This window comes from Pyricularia oryzae, chromosome 5, assembly GCF_000002495.2.
Source record: "Pyricularia oryzae 70-15 chromosome 5, whole genome shotgun sequence".
In the NCBI taxonomy this organism is placed as follows: domain Eukaryota; kingdom Fungi; phylum Ascomycota; class Sordariomycetes; order Magnaporthales; family Pyriculariaceae; genus Pyricularia; species Pyricularia oryzae.
In genome coordinates, this window is record NC_017852.1 from 2,784,728 (window position 1) to 2,800,749 (window position 16,022).

Below are 16,022 nucleotides of genomic sequence, written 5' to 3' on the forward strand. Positions count from 1 at the left end.
CTCCCCCGAGCCAAACTGGGTTTCCATTTTGCTCAAACCAGTATGAAACCTGATTTTGGTTTGCTTGCGTGGTCCAATATTGTTTTAATGGTAGGGCCATTTACACTTGCACTTTTCTCTTTATCTTTTTATTTTTTTTTATTTTTGGTGAGGTGCTTCTTGGCCATGTTGGCTGTACAAATCTGCTGGCTACATGTGGAGGGGCATTGGGCTATGCCAAGCAAATAGCATATTGTGGAAAACACTACGCTAGGATGTACTCACGGAAGGCAGTCTTGTACAGTAAACGGGCTGCAGCTCGCAAATTGGCGAATGTAGCTTGCCGATGAAGGTACGGCTGATCTCGCTTTGATACCTGGCTTTGCGATTTTGTTACCTTAGATAATGATTGAACACAAACAGAAACTCTTCTCAATTAGGAGCAGTCGAACTGTAAGCGTATGCTCAAACAGACTAGACTCGACTCCTCGGGCGTGATGATCACTGGATGTTGATGCCAAGTAGCATTTGTGCACATTTGTGCGAGGGTATGGTGATATTGGGACAGGAATGGACCAAGCTTCAGAAACGTCGATTAAATTAAAGTCAGAAAACAACCGCAAGAACTATGTTACGCTGTGTAAGTACAAATGCAGGGTATCTATAGGACAAAGTTTGATTTGCCAGTTGAAAACTCGGCCTGATTTATGGGCTTTCAGGCAGAGCAGGGAGCGGCTTTCGAGAATCCCCAAAGTCGGGCAGTGTGGTTCTCGTTAAAGGGGGACCAGATCCCTCTACTTCTTTATCAGCAGCGTCGGCCTCAAAGCCATCGTTTTCCTCACCCCCAGGTGGGTACTTGGCCTGCTCGGCACGGGAGACATTCTCCTCATCGGCAGGTTCCGAGGAAATGACCACTGGGTCGGCGGGCTCTACGTGTGTATCGCTGCCGTAGCCAAGGTCAGGGGTGGCATCGCTCGCCTCGCTTCCCAGCCGTTGGGGCGAAGAGAAGCTAGCGGTGTCGTCAAAATAGCTGGGCTCGCCTGTTTCGTCGACCACGTGAATTACGGGTGTAACTTCCCGCCCGCCGGCGTCGTACTCGGAAGTCGGCGTTAGGGGTAGAGTCTTGTCGGCGTACCGATGACGGGTATCGATGGCAGCCAGCCGGTCGTCATCTTCTGGCGGCGACCGTGGTGGAATGCTGCCGAGCCTGGATGGCGATGGCGAGGGTGATGGCGGGCCCGGACCGTATCTCCTGCCTGTAGGGGGGCCGGCGGAAGGAGGAGGAGACATGGGCATGGTGAATGCCCAGCGCGAGTGGCGCGGGGTCCCGGAAAAGGTGACCGTCGATGCGGCACCGCCGAACGCACGGGAGAATATGATGAGGACTAGACAGGCCAGCAGCAGAATGGACTGCAGGATGGCCATGCGCTTCTGGAAAACAACCTCCTCTGCTAGGACGCTGAGCCTGTCGCTGAGGGCGACGATCTCGCGCTGGGATTGGTCACGTTGCGACTCGAGAGCGATGACGGTGCTCTGCCAGATCTGGTCGTACTGGGAACGGACTGAGCGGAGCTCGGCCAGAACGGTCCGGTTGAGGGTGTCGAGGAAGGTGTCGACCCGCGAGATTTGCTTGCGTTCCATCCTCGCAAGGGCATCCTGAAGGAAGCGGGACTGGTCCTCAATGTACTGCATCGAAAGTGAGGTGTTGGACTCGAGCAACTGCAGGCGCTTGGCAACCGTCTTGAAGAAGGATTCTTGTACGGTTGGGGACGCTGCCGCTGCGCTGTTGGTGTTGGTGCCGGTTCTGTTCCTAGCTGAAGAAGGCACTGTGCTTGACGGCTTGGGCATCGCGGGTTTGGCCGAGGCCGAGGAAGGTTTAGATACTAGTGTTTTATGCTTGCTGCTGTTGCTAACATGTTTGGAGGACGAAGCTTGTGTGGAGGTTGATGAAGTAGAGGCGGGATCCTTAGCCCCTGATGGTGATTCGGTTGATGCCAGCGGTGGTGGTACCAGATTTTCGATATTGTAAACGGAAGCTGCCGGATCAGGCATTGTGACATTTCCTCGAGGCGCAGCGGTCTCTTTGAAAATGGCGGACGTCAACGATGATACTGGTTTCTGTGCCGTTGATCGGTTCCCATCTACAGAATCATGAGGTCTTCCATCATGCATAGGCTGAGTCTCGGGCCCGGAGACTACCGAAGACTGGCCAGCTAGGCCAGAATCTGTGGCCGTTGGTTCTGGCATCTCGCACATCTCAAACGAGGAGAACTCGCGGAATATGGGTTCCCATGGTGTGAGCCCCATTTCAGTGACGACTGGAGGGGCACTGGTCGCATTGTCCGCAGGCACAGGTTCGGGCGGACTTGGCTCCTCGACTGCTGGCTGCGGCTGCGGCTCGGATGGCTGCTGAGAAATAGTGGGCATGCCTTGATCAATGGCCTCGTCATCGTCATCACGGCCACCCTCGACCTCCTTCCACGAATCCATCATGCGGGTGCCGTGCACGCGTACCAGCGAGATGGGACAGTAGAACTCGCTGCCGTAGTGGTTCAAAAATTCGATACGGATATACTTGGCCCAGATCTGGGGGTGCTCGACCAAGAAGGCCTGGATATCCCTCTGGTTGCGGGCCTCGAATGTGCCAATGACCTTCCACTTCTCCAGCTTGACGGGGTAACGGTCGCTCACGCTGGCGCGGAACGTACGGATCATGCTGGAGAAGAACTCAAAGTTGGCAATGACGACGGTGTCGACCAGGACGTCGTCGCTCAGCTCGATGATGACGAACTTGTTGGGCTGGGCGCACTCGAGCAACATGTATGAGTCCTTGTTCTCGACCAAGATGGCCTTTGCGTTCTTAGCGCGCGGGCCAGTTTTGAGAACCGTAGCGCCGGCGTCAAAGGAGGCATATGAGAATCGCTCCTTGCATGTTTTGCCTGCGTCTTTGCTGCGGGTGTAGTCGAGGCCATCGTATATGGCAAGATCCTCACCCTTGCTGTCTTGCTGCTGCTTCTGTTGCTCCAGCTGCTTACCCGTAGCCTCGCCTGTCGATCCAGCTCCCGAAGCCGTTATCTCAGAGACCTTCTCCGACAGTGCGTCAAAATCCAGGTTTGTCTCTCCCTCGTCTCGACCTCCTTCTCCGCCTTGCTGCTGTTGCTGGCCCGACCCGTCATCGTTGTTCCGGGCCTTGAGATCGTCGGCTTCCTGCTCTGCCTTTCTCAACTGAAGCTCTTTCCACTCCTCAAAGGACATGAACGAGCTGGTGGCCAGCTCCTGATCCTGGCCATCGTCTGCGCCACCCGTTTCACTATCTGTCTTCTGGTCATTGTTTTGCCCTTCCGTTTCAGGGGCCGCTGTCGGTTCGCCCGTGGTTGAAGTGACGATTGGTCCTGCCGGAGCTGCCGCCGCGTCGTTGGAAGCGCTGGACCAAGAGGTGCGCAGACATTGCTGCGGCAAGGTGTGAGTTATGTAGTTGATGGTCCTCGCCTCGCATGATCCTATCGCGGAGGCGGCGGCGGCGGCCTGCGCGTCGCGACCCGGCTGAGCGGCCGAGCCATGACGTCCGAGTAGCGCAAGGCCCCAGACGAGCGAGATACAAAATCGATTGCAGCTCGTCGCCTTCAGTCGCATCGTTCGAAGTTGCTTGGGGTTAGCGGGCGGGATTAGAAAGTGGGGTTGATTAGGGTGGTCGGTCCATAGCCAAAGAACGAACAGGCGAAAAGGCGTTCGGTCGGTCGACTGGCTGTCGTGGTCAATTTTTCGTTGAGTTGCAAGCCCGATGTTTTCTTGGCTTTTGGTTTGCGTTCGCTTGATCTTGTCGTGTACTCGGAGGAACAAGCCGGTTTTGTGTTACTTGGTTACCGATTGTTGTCGCGGGACTTTGTCGCATGGGGGTCTTGAATAATGAATACGGAAGTTGCCAACGGGGTGACTTTTGTTGTTGTTATTTTTTCTTTACATAGTACATGGTTACGCATAAAAAACTGGAGAAATGACTCTGGTCATTTTTCTTGATTTCTTTTTTTGGTTTTTCGTCGTGGAGCTGGACTTCTCCAGCAAGTCGACTCTCCCTCGGCGGCTGGGAAGATCCATGGTCAGCTTGAGACTTGGTGGGGTGCCGTCATCACATCAGATGGATGTCTGATCCCGTTCCAGGGTACAGCAGTTACATAAGGCCAGTTTGGTACCGTATTCAGTTGACATCATGCACAATGGGGCAAAGCTCGAACAGGGGTTAAGCGCTGCAACGGTACGCTAGCTAAGTCTACAGCAGTTGCTGCACCAAAAGACCGACATGCATGCATGCATGCATACGATGGCACCAGCCAGCACATGGTGCGCTAGCCCAATGTCAGTCAACTGGCACCTATCGTTTGGCCAATAGATACCTACTGACAAACGAATTAGCTTGGTTGGGCCCGAATGCATATTCATGTGTTTGCTTGTTCAAATAAGGGTCCTTTGTTCACGTACAAAAGCTACATATCACAAATTAGGAAACCCGTAAAGGTCCGGTCTGCCGATGGGCGGTGCACGTATATAGTAAGTCAGTGCATCAAACGTCCTCGTCTAACGCACGCAGTCTAGCCCAAGGTTGATGCTTGCTAGGACTCGCTCCTTAATCGATTTAGAATTCAAACGCTCTATAATGCTTTCAATTAATCGCAAATATCAACACAAAAACACCATGCCTCAAAAGTTTCTGGATTCACAAAATAGAATCTCGACGATCGGCGCCTGGGCTTGTCGGTTCTTCACCGCCGTCGTCTCTCAACAGACCCCTGCTCTCACCATCCCCGTCTTCTCTCGTGATCCCCGTCTCCAGACCCGCATCCCTCGCCAATCCGCTCGTCCGTCGCGTCTCCTCGGCTCCGTTCAGGACGTACCACACATCCTTTTTGGTGAGGAGGCCTTGCAGCACACCTCTGTCGGTGAAGAGCAAGTACCTGAGACCCAGTTTTTGAAAGTAAGTTACGGTCAGGTGGAGGTTAGACCGCGAGGACAGGGTTATGGGCGTCTGGTCCATCCATGGCCTGAGATCGAGCGTCGTGCGAGGGTCTGCCATGGGCTGGTGCGAGAAGAAGGCCTCCGTTTCTGGAGGGAGAGACTGCGGTGGTTGGGTGAACGTGTGCAAATTGTAGGCCAGCTCGGCCCTTGATATGTAGCCGAGAAGGACCGCTTCCCGGGGGTCCGAGATGACAGGAAAACCTCGGTATTGGTGCGTGTCGAGTATGTGCTGTAGACTGCCAATGGTGTGCCCGACAGCAGTGAGGACCACGAGATCCTCGATGCGTGTCATGATCTGCGACGCTGGAATGTCGGGTATCACCATCTCTTCGCTGTTGTCCAAGTATGGGTATTCGCTAAAATGTATCCAGGATTCGTAGATGCCACGCCGCGAAAAGGCATCGCCAACCCATTTGGAGAGCATGACGGCTACCATAATAGGGAGTACGTAAGTCAGGGCTCCAGTGAGTTCAAACATGATGACCACGATGGACACAGTCATCCTCGTGACTCCCGCAAGCGTAGCAGCGGCACCCATAATCGCGTACGTGCCTGGGATAACGCAGGGCACGTCTGGTTCGCATGTTGAAAAGGGCAAAAATCCCGGATAACTTTGCTGCCAGATCTCCACGGCAATGCCGACTGCTCTGCCGGTCAGAGCCCCGATAGCCATGGACGGCAGTATGATACCCGCTGGGATTTGGAGCCCAAAGGTAATCGCTGCTAGAAGGAAGCCAAGCAGAGAGGCGAATAGGAGTAACACTATGGTCCCAACCGAAGCTGCACCGGTCTTGCATAGTCCGAACTGATCATCAAGGACTCGCGAACACTCCATAAACAGTGATGACACGAGCTCCGAGTTCTGCGCCCGCATGTAGAGGTTGGGATAATTGACAAGTGCCGTGAGCAACGCGACTACTGCAACCTGTGTCGTCGGTCCTGGTAGCCAGTGATTTTGCTTTTTCCATTGGGCAACTTTCATATTGAGTTTGATAAAGAGGCCACCGTATATGCCCTGATGGGTTTTCCATTATGTTAGCAACTGGGAATTCAGTATTCGAATATGCATGTATTGGTAAGGTCAATGCTGCTTACACCTAAAATCCCCAGAAGAGCGAATGGGACCATTTCAAATGCATGAAAGCCAGTGCTGTACTTGACTTGATACATGACCAGTTTTCCCGACCTGAACGGGTCAAGAGCCTGCAAAGTGACAGCCGCGGTCATGGCACAAACAAAGCTTTGCCACATAGTTTTGTCTGGAAAGTAGTAGGAGAGTTGCTAGTAGCGGTCTGTCAGCATTGGGTCTGCTCATACTCTGTAGAGACGGACTATGGCTTACTTCCAAGCTAAACAACACACCCCCAATGGGTGAGCCAAAAGCTACAGATATACCAGATGCGGCAGCTGCCGACAGCACCTCTCGTTTCCTGGCTATAACAAAATGTTGAGTCAGCAGGTAGCAATCAAGAGCGAGCAGAGGATTAAGCATAGAAACACACCTTCATTTTCCCTGATGTTTTTGAAGGGTTTGGTGGCTATGTTTGCACAGCAGCATGCAACGTGGACGAGAGGGCCTTCTTTGCCAAGCCACATGCCAGACGCGACGGCCAAGCACTTCATAATGGTCAACAGAGAAAATTCAGGGGTAGAAAAGGAAGGTCACCACGGGCGGCGATTGCTTACAAGTCCCAGAGATTTCGTCACCAGGGTCCACACCCCCAACAGCCTCCTGATAACGAAGCCACCAAGGACTGTCTTGATCTCGGGGATACCACTGTGCTTCGCGTGCATGGAGTACTCTCGTACTAGGATATGCGCACAGAGCGCGAAAGTAACCTACAGCCAGAGTCAGCTCGCTTGATCTCAACGGTTACCCAAACGGGAGGCGATGGAAAGCGTACCGAAAACAAAATGAAGAAAAAATATTCTATTATCCACTTTCCACCAGCAGACGCAATGCCCAAAGCGGCCGCCCACGGGCGCCACCCGACGCATTTGGACCATTCATCGTAGCCAAAGCAGCAGAACCCCTTGTTGAGATAAAAGGCCCCGCCATCGGAGCCGGTGGAGCAGTATCCCGTCTTCAGATCACCCATCCAGTCTGTGGTGATGTCTATAGCGGCAGCAACTGTGCCGACGGCCATACCCGTCGCCACCAGGATGATCCAAACCTGGCTCGCGTCCAGCAGTTGCGGTATGTAACCCAAGACACCCGAGGCCTGAGAGTACAGCACGCGAAGCCGCTGCCGCTCCTTGGTGTACTCAAAGATCCAGTCGATGGCCGTCAAGTCCGCATATCCAACACGTCGGCCCGGACCTTCGACGTACCAATCCTGCCCACCATCCTTAGAGGAGCCGTTGAATCTGCCTGGGCTACGAGGAGAGCGCAGGCCTCCGATGGGCGTACCCGATCGTGCAGTATAGTCGCCTGGGGTCAGGCCTGGAGATAAGCGCGATGCTCCCTCGCCAGGTCCGCTGGTCAAGCTCGAGAGGTAGCGCGTCGTCTGAGAAGCGCTCCCTTTCTGGTTGCGCCTGGACGATGATGCCAAGTCATCAGTCAAGGGGTCGTCGCCGAGGATACCATCGTCTTGCGGCTCGTCCACGAAAAAGTCAAGCTCGTCCGATTCATCGTAAAACGATTGGTGGTCATTTAGAGAAGGCGACAGTTGATTCGATCTAGAGGCAGAGCCAATGTTCAGTGTACGAGACCGGTCCATTGTAGGCGACTTTCCATCTTTCAGGAATGACGTGCCGACAAGACGTCTTCCGTGGCCGCGCTAACGATAGAGGGTCGATAATCGCAGTCGCGGGTAGGATTCGGGGCCAGCCTTCGGTGGTCGGGTGCGATGCGGGCTGCCACACAGATAGGCGGTTTCGGGGCCAGTTTGGATTCACCGTTTGGAAGTCCTCGAATTGCGGCGGCACACGCGCTGTAGGCTCTCCATACTCGGGGAGTCGAGCCGCAAGCGACAGCTGGAGGGTGCCATATTTTACACTGTTTTCAACACTGTCAAGACCCACATCTTGCGCTAGAACTTTGGAAGCGACTTGGCGTGGAATCTAAAAAGGTGCAACGCAACGGGGTTGCTCCGAAAACTAGAGTGCCAACATTTAATTATCGACGTATTTCGGTCCCGTATTCGTAGGGCATAAGATCTTGATCTTAGCCTCGAATCTGTGCAAAAATCGCGAGCACGCCCGACGCTTCACCAATGCAAGAAGCCAAGGCATCAGAGCTGAGCGGGTCTCAAGGCTCAGGCTCCGGCTCAGAAGCCCAAACAATGGCACCAGAACAAGCTTCGTTGCAGAAGATCAAGGACCTCTTAAAGACCAAAGACGATACATCAAGATTCGTTGGCCTGGCGCTTCTCAAATCAGTGTTGGACAACACCCCAGAGCTTCAGCAGGATGGTATCGTCATACGGCAGCTGTGGGGGTTCATCCCGGGCAAGTTCTTGGACCGCCTACTCAGATCTGGGTCATCACCATCACCCTCACCAAATTCAAAGAACATGTTGGACCTTGCGGTAGCCGTGATCCATGCCTTCACGCTTCTCCTTCCAGAAGAATCCAAATCCGATGAGAAACTCGTAGCAAGAATACCAATGCTCTGCAATGCTATCCTACAAAGGTTCGTCTCTCCGATCATGTGAATTTCTAGTATTCTAATCTCTAACGCTTTTGGTAGCTCTGAAAATACCACAGTTCTCATCTTACAAGCTCTGTTGACGCTTGTTAGCCATCCTCAAGGTGCTCAAACGTTGGCTCAGATCGAGGATCTGAGCAACCTTGTGGAAATCGCACCGACCCAGCCCCTTGTTTTGAATGTGCTCTCTTTTGCATTTCTTGGCTCAATGGCTACCGCCAACACTATCGAGGCTAGGTCTGCATTTGCTCACAAGGTTGAGCAAGTGCTTGCTGACCTTGTGCGCTCTTACACGGGTACAGATGGCGTTACTCTCTTAGACTTTCTCGCAGACTTTCTGAGGCGGCTGGACGATCATGTAAGTCGTTCTAAGCAATACAACTATCGGGAATGTATAGGCCAAGGTGAGAAACATAGAGACACTAACAAGCGCCCTCACAAAACGTCTAGTTTCTTCCCAGCAACCCGCCTTGGCTTTCCACTCTTGTGGGTTACATTCGCAACCTGACCTCGAGTCGCCCTACTCATGCAGCGAGGTCTGCCTACGTGAATTTGGCCGCTACTCTTGTTCATGTCTATCCAATCCAAGCCCCGAACCTTTTATTCGCGGATGCCAAGGGCGATTCCGAGAAACCCTTCTCATACATGTTTATCAATCTACTACTCATCGACCTCCGGGCATCGTTTCCAGCGTTGCTTGAGCAGCTAAACAGCCCCGGATATCAAAATACAGCCCGGCGCCTAGCGTCGGATTTTGATGTGGTCTCATGTTACATTGGTTTCCTAATGAGATCCTTGATCGGCGATGACTTGGACGAAGGACCTCAAACACATCTCTCTATACCACCCGACCTGCTCCTGAAGCTCAGGAAAGCCATGTCAGAGACCATGTCCGTTACCATCGAGTTTTTGCGGGACCGTTGGGATGCTTCTGTAGCAGGGGCAATGGGCTTGCACCCCGATGCCCGTGCCGGCGAGGCCAAGACCTCCAAGGGTTCCCGACTGACCATTGCATGGGATTCGATGAAGGCCAAAGTTGGCGAAGACATCCTTGTGCTTTCGGCAATACGGTGCCTGGCCATATGGCTTAGAGAGGACGACAACGAACTCTTGAGAAAGGAAGCAATGGGACTTCTTGACATGTTCCTGGACCTTTACAAGATCAGCAGCCTGGGTGGGTTGGATTTCCGTCGCCCAGTTCTTGTGGCTTTAGAGGGAATCATGACGCTTGAAGAGGCACCCGAGGCTCTGCTAAGCCAAGACGGCTGGAAGGTGTTGACCGGGGACCTTCTCTCAATACCGAGCTCGGGAGGCACCGACGATGATTTCAGTAGAGGTACTGACATCGTCAGGATCATGCTCCCTATCGCCGAGAACGAACGCCCGGGAAGCAGAGAAGAGTGGCTAGACCTAACAACTGCAGTGGCTGCTTGGAATGTCCTTGGTAAACAACTACCGACAGCGGCGCTTGAGTTTTACGTTGCTGCCCTGCAGCTTGTTACCAGCATTCTGGCCAACGCACATCCATCTATCCAAAGACGTTACAAACACACAGTCAATGCAATCAGCGGGCTAGCTACTCAGTTAAGGTGTCAAAGTGGCCGCAAACATGACGATCTCAACGAGTCGCTGCAAGATGTTCTTGACACAATCGCTGCGATGGGATGAACTCAGGGATTAGCCTGGATTCTTTCATAGCCTGGGAATGTCATGCAAAGTCAGGGAACCTTGAATCCTTTGGGTTGGCCTGACGAAATTTGGCTGTTTTCGGTTGTAAGCGTTCGTCGCAATATTGTGGCTTGTTAGCAACTCCGCACTCCTCATGACCTGCCTGACTTGACATGGCCAAAAGAGGATCTCAATGACTTGTAGCAGGTCCATCGCATTAGATGTGCAAGGATTTGCTAAATCCAGCTCTTTGCATCCTATTTTACGCACCATGCTAGGGGCAGGCAGATGAGGCAGCCAGTCAAATATGAAGGCAGACTTTTGGAATATATTTGTACAACACACCTGGGAAAGCGCTACTGCAGGAATCCGGCTGGGCGAGTTCGAGAAATGCTTCTAGACGCACTGTCGCTTATGATTTATCGTGCGAGTGGTGTGGGTGTGTTGGTGGCACAAACCTCACTCGCTTCATGAGACGACGTACCTCTGTCATCATCCCAAATTCTATCAGTGTAATGTCATATATCTCGTTGCGGCTCCAACGGGATTTTGAAAAGAGAAGATAACGAAGTGGCGCTTTCCTTTCGGACGCCAATAGCGCAAAAGCATTTCATTGTAGAAGCGTTAGACCATGTCGTCATACTGGCTGCTTCCGACTGAGAATGTATCGAGTTGCTTTCGCACGACTGGGCGACCAATGGGCAGACTGTCCACTACGAAGCGGCATGGTGCGTGCGACCAACGGGCGCGGCTGGTTACTATTACGGATAGTTTCCGCGCGTGAAAATCGTGCCGGTATACAGATGATACATGTACGGTACCTAGCCACAGTTGTCTTGAGGAAGGGGGGAAGAATAAACGGGGTGACAAACGAGAAGGGGACCAAGGGAGGAAAGTTACTTTTTTGGGACTCGTTGGTTACAGATTTGGTCTTCTTTAGAAATGAACCTGTCAAGCTGACACCCAGCAGCCTCCGTTACAAAGAAAAAATAAATTGCACAGAAAATTGCAATATGATGTGGTCCAACGTCATGGCAAGGGACCGTCGGTTTTGGGGGCGCTTTGAACGTTGTATCTCTGCATGAGAGTGGGCATTGGAAGAAGGCGACCTTTATGCGGATGCGGATAAGCTCTGTTCCATCCAAGTCGAGGAAGAGAAAGGTGGACAGGGTTGGTGGATGGATGTGTTATTTCCAAGTGGGGGGTGCAGCTGCTGCTATCTGCTTAAACCACAGAGGTCCTCCCGACGTCTTGGCAACGCACTGCCCCGTTCCCGCCCGCCTTTGGGAGGGATGAGGCACCCATCTCGCAGGTCCAATTTTGCGACCCTTGGACCTAGCGTTTCGTTTCGTACTGTACCTAAAGTACGATAACGGGAGGTGAAAGTAGGTAGCCAAGTCAAATTAAGAAGGGCGTGCGACAACACGTACTCACTTTTTCAGCGCGAAAGGCGAAATGTGAATTTAAAAATAACAAAATAAATACCATACAAGAGCCCAGTGTTAAGCTAAAGCCGTGTGAACCAACCTCTCTTTCTCTATTTTGTTTGTTTGTTTTTCTCGATATTTTGATCCGGAAGTGCATCTCTCACTTATCTGTCTACGCTTAAAGCTTTGTCACCTGGTTGTTTGCTTACTGTCTCGTGCTCCGCCTGCCCCGATTCCCTAACTCCCTTATACAACAGCTGTACCCAAGGAGGTACCTAACCTAAGGAGGTAGGTAAGCAAGTAGGGAAACATTAGTTAGGCTTCCCTCACACATGGGCTACCTTACCCATTAAATCTAGTCCGGTTCCGTCTATTCTAGTCTAGTGGTTGCTTTTTCTTGTTGGCCGTCCCCTCCTCCGCTAGAACAGCTGCTTGGCCAAGGTACCTTACTCGGAGTATCTCAAACAAACTCACAGTGGATTTAATCTTTTTTTTTCGAGTTACGAATTCGAGTCCATCCTTTTTGTTTGTTTTTCTAATAATCTGACCGACCTTGACACCATCCAGCTTCTTGACCGACCAGCCAAATCCACAAACGTCGACCCCGGCGGCGACATTCGTTTTTGCCTGACACACCCACTAAGGTCCCCAGCACAAACACAGCGAGCCTCTCTCTTCTCTCTGCACTTCGACTCCACAATCCGCACCTTCGACCCAAAAACCCCCCGTCATCTCCTCCCTACCGCAACGCCCGAGCGTCCAATCCTCCGAAATCGAAATTCTTCCCGATCAATTCGGGGACCAGAGACAGAGCAATACCAGTTCAAGGGACGCCAGGGAAAAAAAGTGAACAGAGACCGGAAGAGCCGCAGCCGCAAAGGGAGAGACGCGACTAGAAAGCGGGACAACACCAAAGGCAAAACCCAGCCCACTGTCGGCCGCCCTTACCAACGATATTTGCCATCCTCAATTGGTACTTTTACGTCAGAATACAATAGGGGCTATTTCGTGCTTGGTAGAACCCTCCCGCTCAGCTCTAAACAATGGTGGTTGCAACGATTAAGTAAGTCGACCGCTCGACGTTTCGCCTCGTCTATCCATTGTTCCGATACCACCGCTCTCTCCTACTCTTTGATACCCCGTCGCCCTTGAGCCTCGCGCTGCTGCCATCCCCTCCCGCCGGTGGTGTTTTTCTGTTGGCCGAACGATTAGATTTGATTTTTTTTTCGCGATTCATCTGTCGGTCGGACGTCTCGGGAGACGGAGAGGTCAAAAGACGGAACAAGGCCGAGGAATCGGAAACACGGCGGTGTTTTTTTTTCTTATGGCGACGCGTGTTGCTGCAATGATGTCAATCCGATCGGCGTCAATTTTCTTGCTAACGCGCTCTTGTTCTCTGCGTCTACAGATGCGTTGTCGTCGGCGACGGTGCCGTCGGTAAAACATGTCTCCTTATCAGCTACACAACAAACAAGTTTCCGTCCGAATACGTTCCGACCGTCTTCGACAACTACGCAGTGACGGTAATGTGAGTTATAAACCAAGGCAAAAAAAACTGGAGATGGACGCTTTTGGGGAAAGCCACTCCGGGGGGAAGGATGTCCATCAAACGCGCGACAGGCTGCTCATACATTTTTTTTTCTTGGTGACACAACAGGATCGGTGACGAGCCGTACACACTGGGACTTTTCGATACGGCAGGACAAGAAGATTACGACAGGCTGCGACCCCTATCATACCCACAAACCGACGTCTTTCTCGTTTGCTTCAGCGTCACATCGCCAGCTTCATTCGAGAACGTGAGGGAGAAGTGGTTCCCCGAGGTTCACCACCACTGCCCCGGCGTACCCTGCCTCATCGTCGGTACACAAGTTGATTTGAGGGATGATCCCAGCGTTCGGGAGAAGCTGAGCAAGCAGAAGATGCAGCCAGTGCGGAGGGAGGACGGCGAGCGGATGGCTAAAGAACTCGGTGCGGTTAAGTACGTCGAGTGCAGTGCTCTGACGCAGTACAAGTTGAAGGATGTCTTTGATGAGGTACGTACGGTTACCCTTGGAGCACCTACTGGTCTGCTCCACTTGCTGCTGGGCAGACGACAAGGCCTTCGTTTTGATATAGGCTTTTTTTTTTTTTGCGGCGAATCGATCTATCTGACAAATCGAGATTTAACAGGCAATCGTTGCTGCCCTAGAGCCGCCGACACCCAAGAGGAAATCCAAAAAGTGCCTGATCCTTTGAAAGGCAGGATTGTGTCCATGGGAGACTTGCAGCAGTTGGCTGCGTCTCGGCACAGATTTTGGAGGCTGGCGCAGACATGACCAATTCAGTCTTGGGGTAAACAAGAACAATGGACTCTCGCGGGTTTCTAGGTTTCCTCGTTGTGGGATCTGTCAAGCCTCGGGACGTGACCTGGTGGCATTGTCGAGTTCTTGAATCCCCTGCCAATCTTGAAATGGATGGGTTCCAAGAACGCGTGCCATAGTTCGTTCTCTTTTGTGACGGTTACGAGTGTCGTTATCCAAAACAGAACAACCAGTAAGCAAGCAAACAGGCTGTAGCGGATGCCAAATGCGTGGGACCAGGTGTTCCAAGTACGCCTTTGTTCGACTTTTTTGTCAGATCAAGTAGCGGTACGATGGACTCATGGCAACGCTGCATAGGGCCTCCTGTTCACGGTAAAGCGGTCGTCTACCTGGCATTTGTTTCCCTTTGTTCTTCAGAGCATCAAGTATCGAGCTGCATCTCCCGTCAAAGGCTTGTCTTTTATTTATTTTCCACTATGACTTTTTATTTCTAAATCATTTTCTATTGGTCCCAGCCCTTTTGAATCTATGCCTTTTTTGCTTTTTCTTTTCCCTTTTACAAAACGTTTTTTGTACAAGGGATTATCATAAGAAAAAACTCAAGGCAGGAAGCTTTTGATAGGACAGTGCTGGCGATCTGGGGTGCAATTCAAATGTTATTTGTTCATTTTTATTGTTCATTTCCGTTTTTTTCCCTCTTACTACTCTTCTATCTGGCTTTAGTATCTACCTACCTATCTATACTTTGGCCAAAGCTTCTTGACAGAAAGGCAGCCATTTTGTGGCAACTCGAAAATATACCCCCTCCTCCTCTTTGGTCCGTTTTCTCCAATCAATCAATCGATCACAAGCTCTTCGGATCCTAGAAAAAAATCCTCCTACCGGGCAGGTAAAGTTTGGATGACTCCGACAGTGTGTTGGGGCTGTACATAATCCCATGTCTTTTTTTCTGATTGTTTTTAGTGTTTGCAGAGGACTCTATATTTCTTTTCTTTTTCTCTGCACAAAAATTGGGGGAACTGGTGGTGTCACGCTCCACGTTTGTGCAGCAGGATGATCCCGCACCCAATCCAATGTTGAAGAAAATGACGTTGGGCTTGCCCCGTTGGTGCGAACCAGTCGCGTTTCTGCGCCATCCAAGACATGCGATCGTTTAGCACCAAAGTAAAAAGAATTAAGAAGCAAAAGCACATTGCCAACTTATCTCCTATTCTTCTTTCTCCCTTGTTCTTGTCCGTTGGTAACCCCCGAGCGCCCCCTCTGTCTGCCTCTCTGCGGGAGGCTGTCTTCAGCCCACCTCGGCCCTCACCGACCGACGGAAGCAACTGCAAACCTGCCCACATGCGATACTGGGGCCGAACATCGGACTGGGTCTGGTGCCATTCCGCCGGGAAATTCATGACCTTGGTTTGAGCCCTTTAGCATGGTAGCTGCACAACTAGGTTTACGTATTCATGTAGGCATGCTTGCCGTCAGTGCATTCTGGAATTTTGAAGTCTGCTTTCATCTTTCGTATCTGTCTGCATTTTTCTTTCTCTTCTGTTATGATGCAGGAAAACATCAGGAGCAGACACTCCGACCCGGCTTGGCGTCACCTATTTGTTTGTATACTTCCTTTTTGTTTTTTGACGAGTCAGCGCTCTTTTTACCCCCCTCACTGGACGTTTGGTCTCCAGAGTGATTGGATTTCATAATTGTCACAAAACCCCAGAGGGTCCGATAGTGCCGTTTTCCTTTCCCCGCGCATAGGACTGCCGCCTCATCGGTCCGTTGTGTTGGTTATCTTTGGCTTCGGGGGGAAAGTAACCCCGTAATAAACACTGAAATACAAATTCGATGTCAAGGGGGGTTTACGTTTTTCTCTCTCATTTCCTGCATGTGCATAAGTCCCATTAAATTAAATTGATGTTGGTCTCACTGTCCACTGTTTAGCAACAAGGTGTCAAACCTTCGTCTTATTTGTTATTTCTGAACATCCTTCCTTAT

General features: G+C 51.6%; 4 protein-coding genes across 4 annotated transcripts; 2 read left to right on the forward strand and 2 right to left on the reverse strand.

Moving 5' to 3' along the window:
- Window positions 1-559: 559 nt before the first annotated feature.
- On the reverse strand, window positions 560-4,083 carry MGG_00469 (uncharacterized protein). Its single transcript, XM_003718547.1, has one exon. The coding sequence runs from the start codon at window positions 3,610-3,612 to the stop codon at window positions 685-687; it is 2,928 nt and encodes a 975-aa protein (XP_003718595.1). The 5' UTR covers window positions 3,613-4,083; the 3' UTR covers window positions 560-684.
- A 497-nt stretch (window positions 4,084-4,580) lies between these two features.
- MGG_00468 (chloride channel protein 5) lies at window positions 4,581-7,922 on the reverse strand. Its single transcript, XM_003718548.1, has 6 exons — window positions 6,894-7,922; window positions 6,676-6,828; window positions 6,492-6,606; window positions 6,332-6,423; window positions 6,085-6,270; window positions 4,581-6,004 (listed from the first exon to the last, which is right to left on the reverse strand). The coding sequence occupies exons 1-6, from the start codon at window positions 7,707-7,709 to the stop codon at window positions 4,691-4,693; spliced, it is 2,676 nt and encodes an 891-aa protein (XP_003718596.1). The 5' UTR covers window positions 7,710-7,922; the 3' UTR covers window positions 4,581-4,690.
- A 144-nt stretch (window positions 7,923-8,066) lies between these two features.
- MGG_00467 (uncharacterized protein) lies at window positions 8,067-11,336 on the forward strand. Its single transcript, XM_003718549.1, has 3 exons — window positions 8,067-8,623; window positions 8,681-8,996; window positions 9,089-11,336. The coding sequence occupies exons 1-3, from the start codon at window positions 8,205-8,207 to the stop codon at window positions 10,304-10,306; spliced, it is 1,953 nt and encodes a 650-aa protein (XP_003718597.1). The 5' UTR covers window positions 8,067-8,204; the 3' UTR covers window positions 10,307-11,336.
- A 428-nt stretch (window positions 11,337-11,764) lies between these two features.
- MGG_00466 (cell division control protein 42) lies at window positions 11,765-15,996 on the forward strand. Its single transcript, XM_003718550.1, has 4 exons — window positions 11,765-12,796; window positions 13,142-13,261; window positions 13,391-13,769; window positions 13,906-15,996. The coding sequence occupies exons 1-4, from the start codon at window positions 12,777-12,779 to the stop codon at window positions 13,969-13,971; spliced, it is 585 nt and encodes a 194-aa protein (XP_003718598.1). The 5' UTR covers window positions 11,765-12,776; the 3' UTR covers window positions 13,972-15,996.
- The last annotated feature ends 26 nt before the right edge of the window (window positions 15,997-16,022 follow it).

What these genes read in the sequence shown, in the direction of transcription:
- MGG_00469 (XM_003718547.1), bottom strand. Translation starts at nt 3,612, where the DNA reads ATGCGACTGAAGGCGACGAGCTGCAATCGATTTTGTATCTCGCTCGTC.
- MGG_00468 (XM_003718548.1), bottom strand. Translation starts at nt 7,709, where the DNA reads ATGGACCGGTCTCGTACACTGAACATTGGCTCTGCCTCTAGATCGAAT. An exon ending in TGACGAAATCTCTGGGACTT is followed by an intron (nt 6,607 to 6,675) that starts GTAAGCAATCGC and finishes ACCATTATGAAG; the next exon opens with TGCTTGGCCGTCGCGTCTGG. An exon ending in CTCTTCTGGGGATTTTAGGT is followed by an intron (nt 6,005 to 6,084) that starts GTAAGCAGCATT and finishes AAAACCCATCAG; the next exon opens with GGCATATACGGTGGCCTCTT.
- MGG_00466 (XM_003718550.1), top strand. Translation starts at nt 12,777, where the DNA reads ATGGTGGTTGCAACGATTAA. An exon ending in ATGGTGGTTGCAACGATTAA is followed by an intron (nt 12,797 to 13,141) that starts GTAAGTCGACCG and finishes CTGCGTCTACAG; the next exon opens with ATGCGTTGTCGTCGGCGACG. An exon ending in AACTACGCAGTGACGGTAAT is followed by an intron (nt 13,262 to 13,390) that starts GTGAGTTATAAA and finishes GTGACACAACAG; the next exon opens with GATCGGTGACGAGCCGTACA.
- MGG_00467 (XM_003718549.1), top strand. Translation starts at nt 8,205, where the DNA reads ATGCAAGAAGCCAAGGCATCAGAGCTGAGCGGGTCTCAAGGCTCAGGC. An exon ending in TGCAATGCTATCCTACAAAG is followed by an intron (nt 8,624 to 8,680) that starts GTTCGTCTCTCC and finishes CGCTTTTGGTAG; the next exon opens with CTCTGAAAATACCACAGTTC. An exon ending in TGAGGCGGCTGGACGATCAT is followed by an intron (nt 8,997 to 9,088) that starts GTAAGTCGTTCT and finishes CAAAACGTCTAG; the next exon opens with TTTCTTCCCAGCAACCCGCC.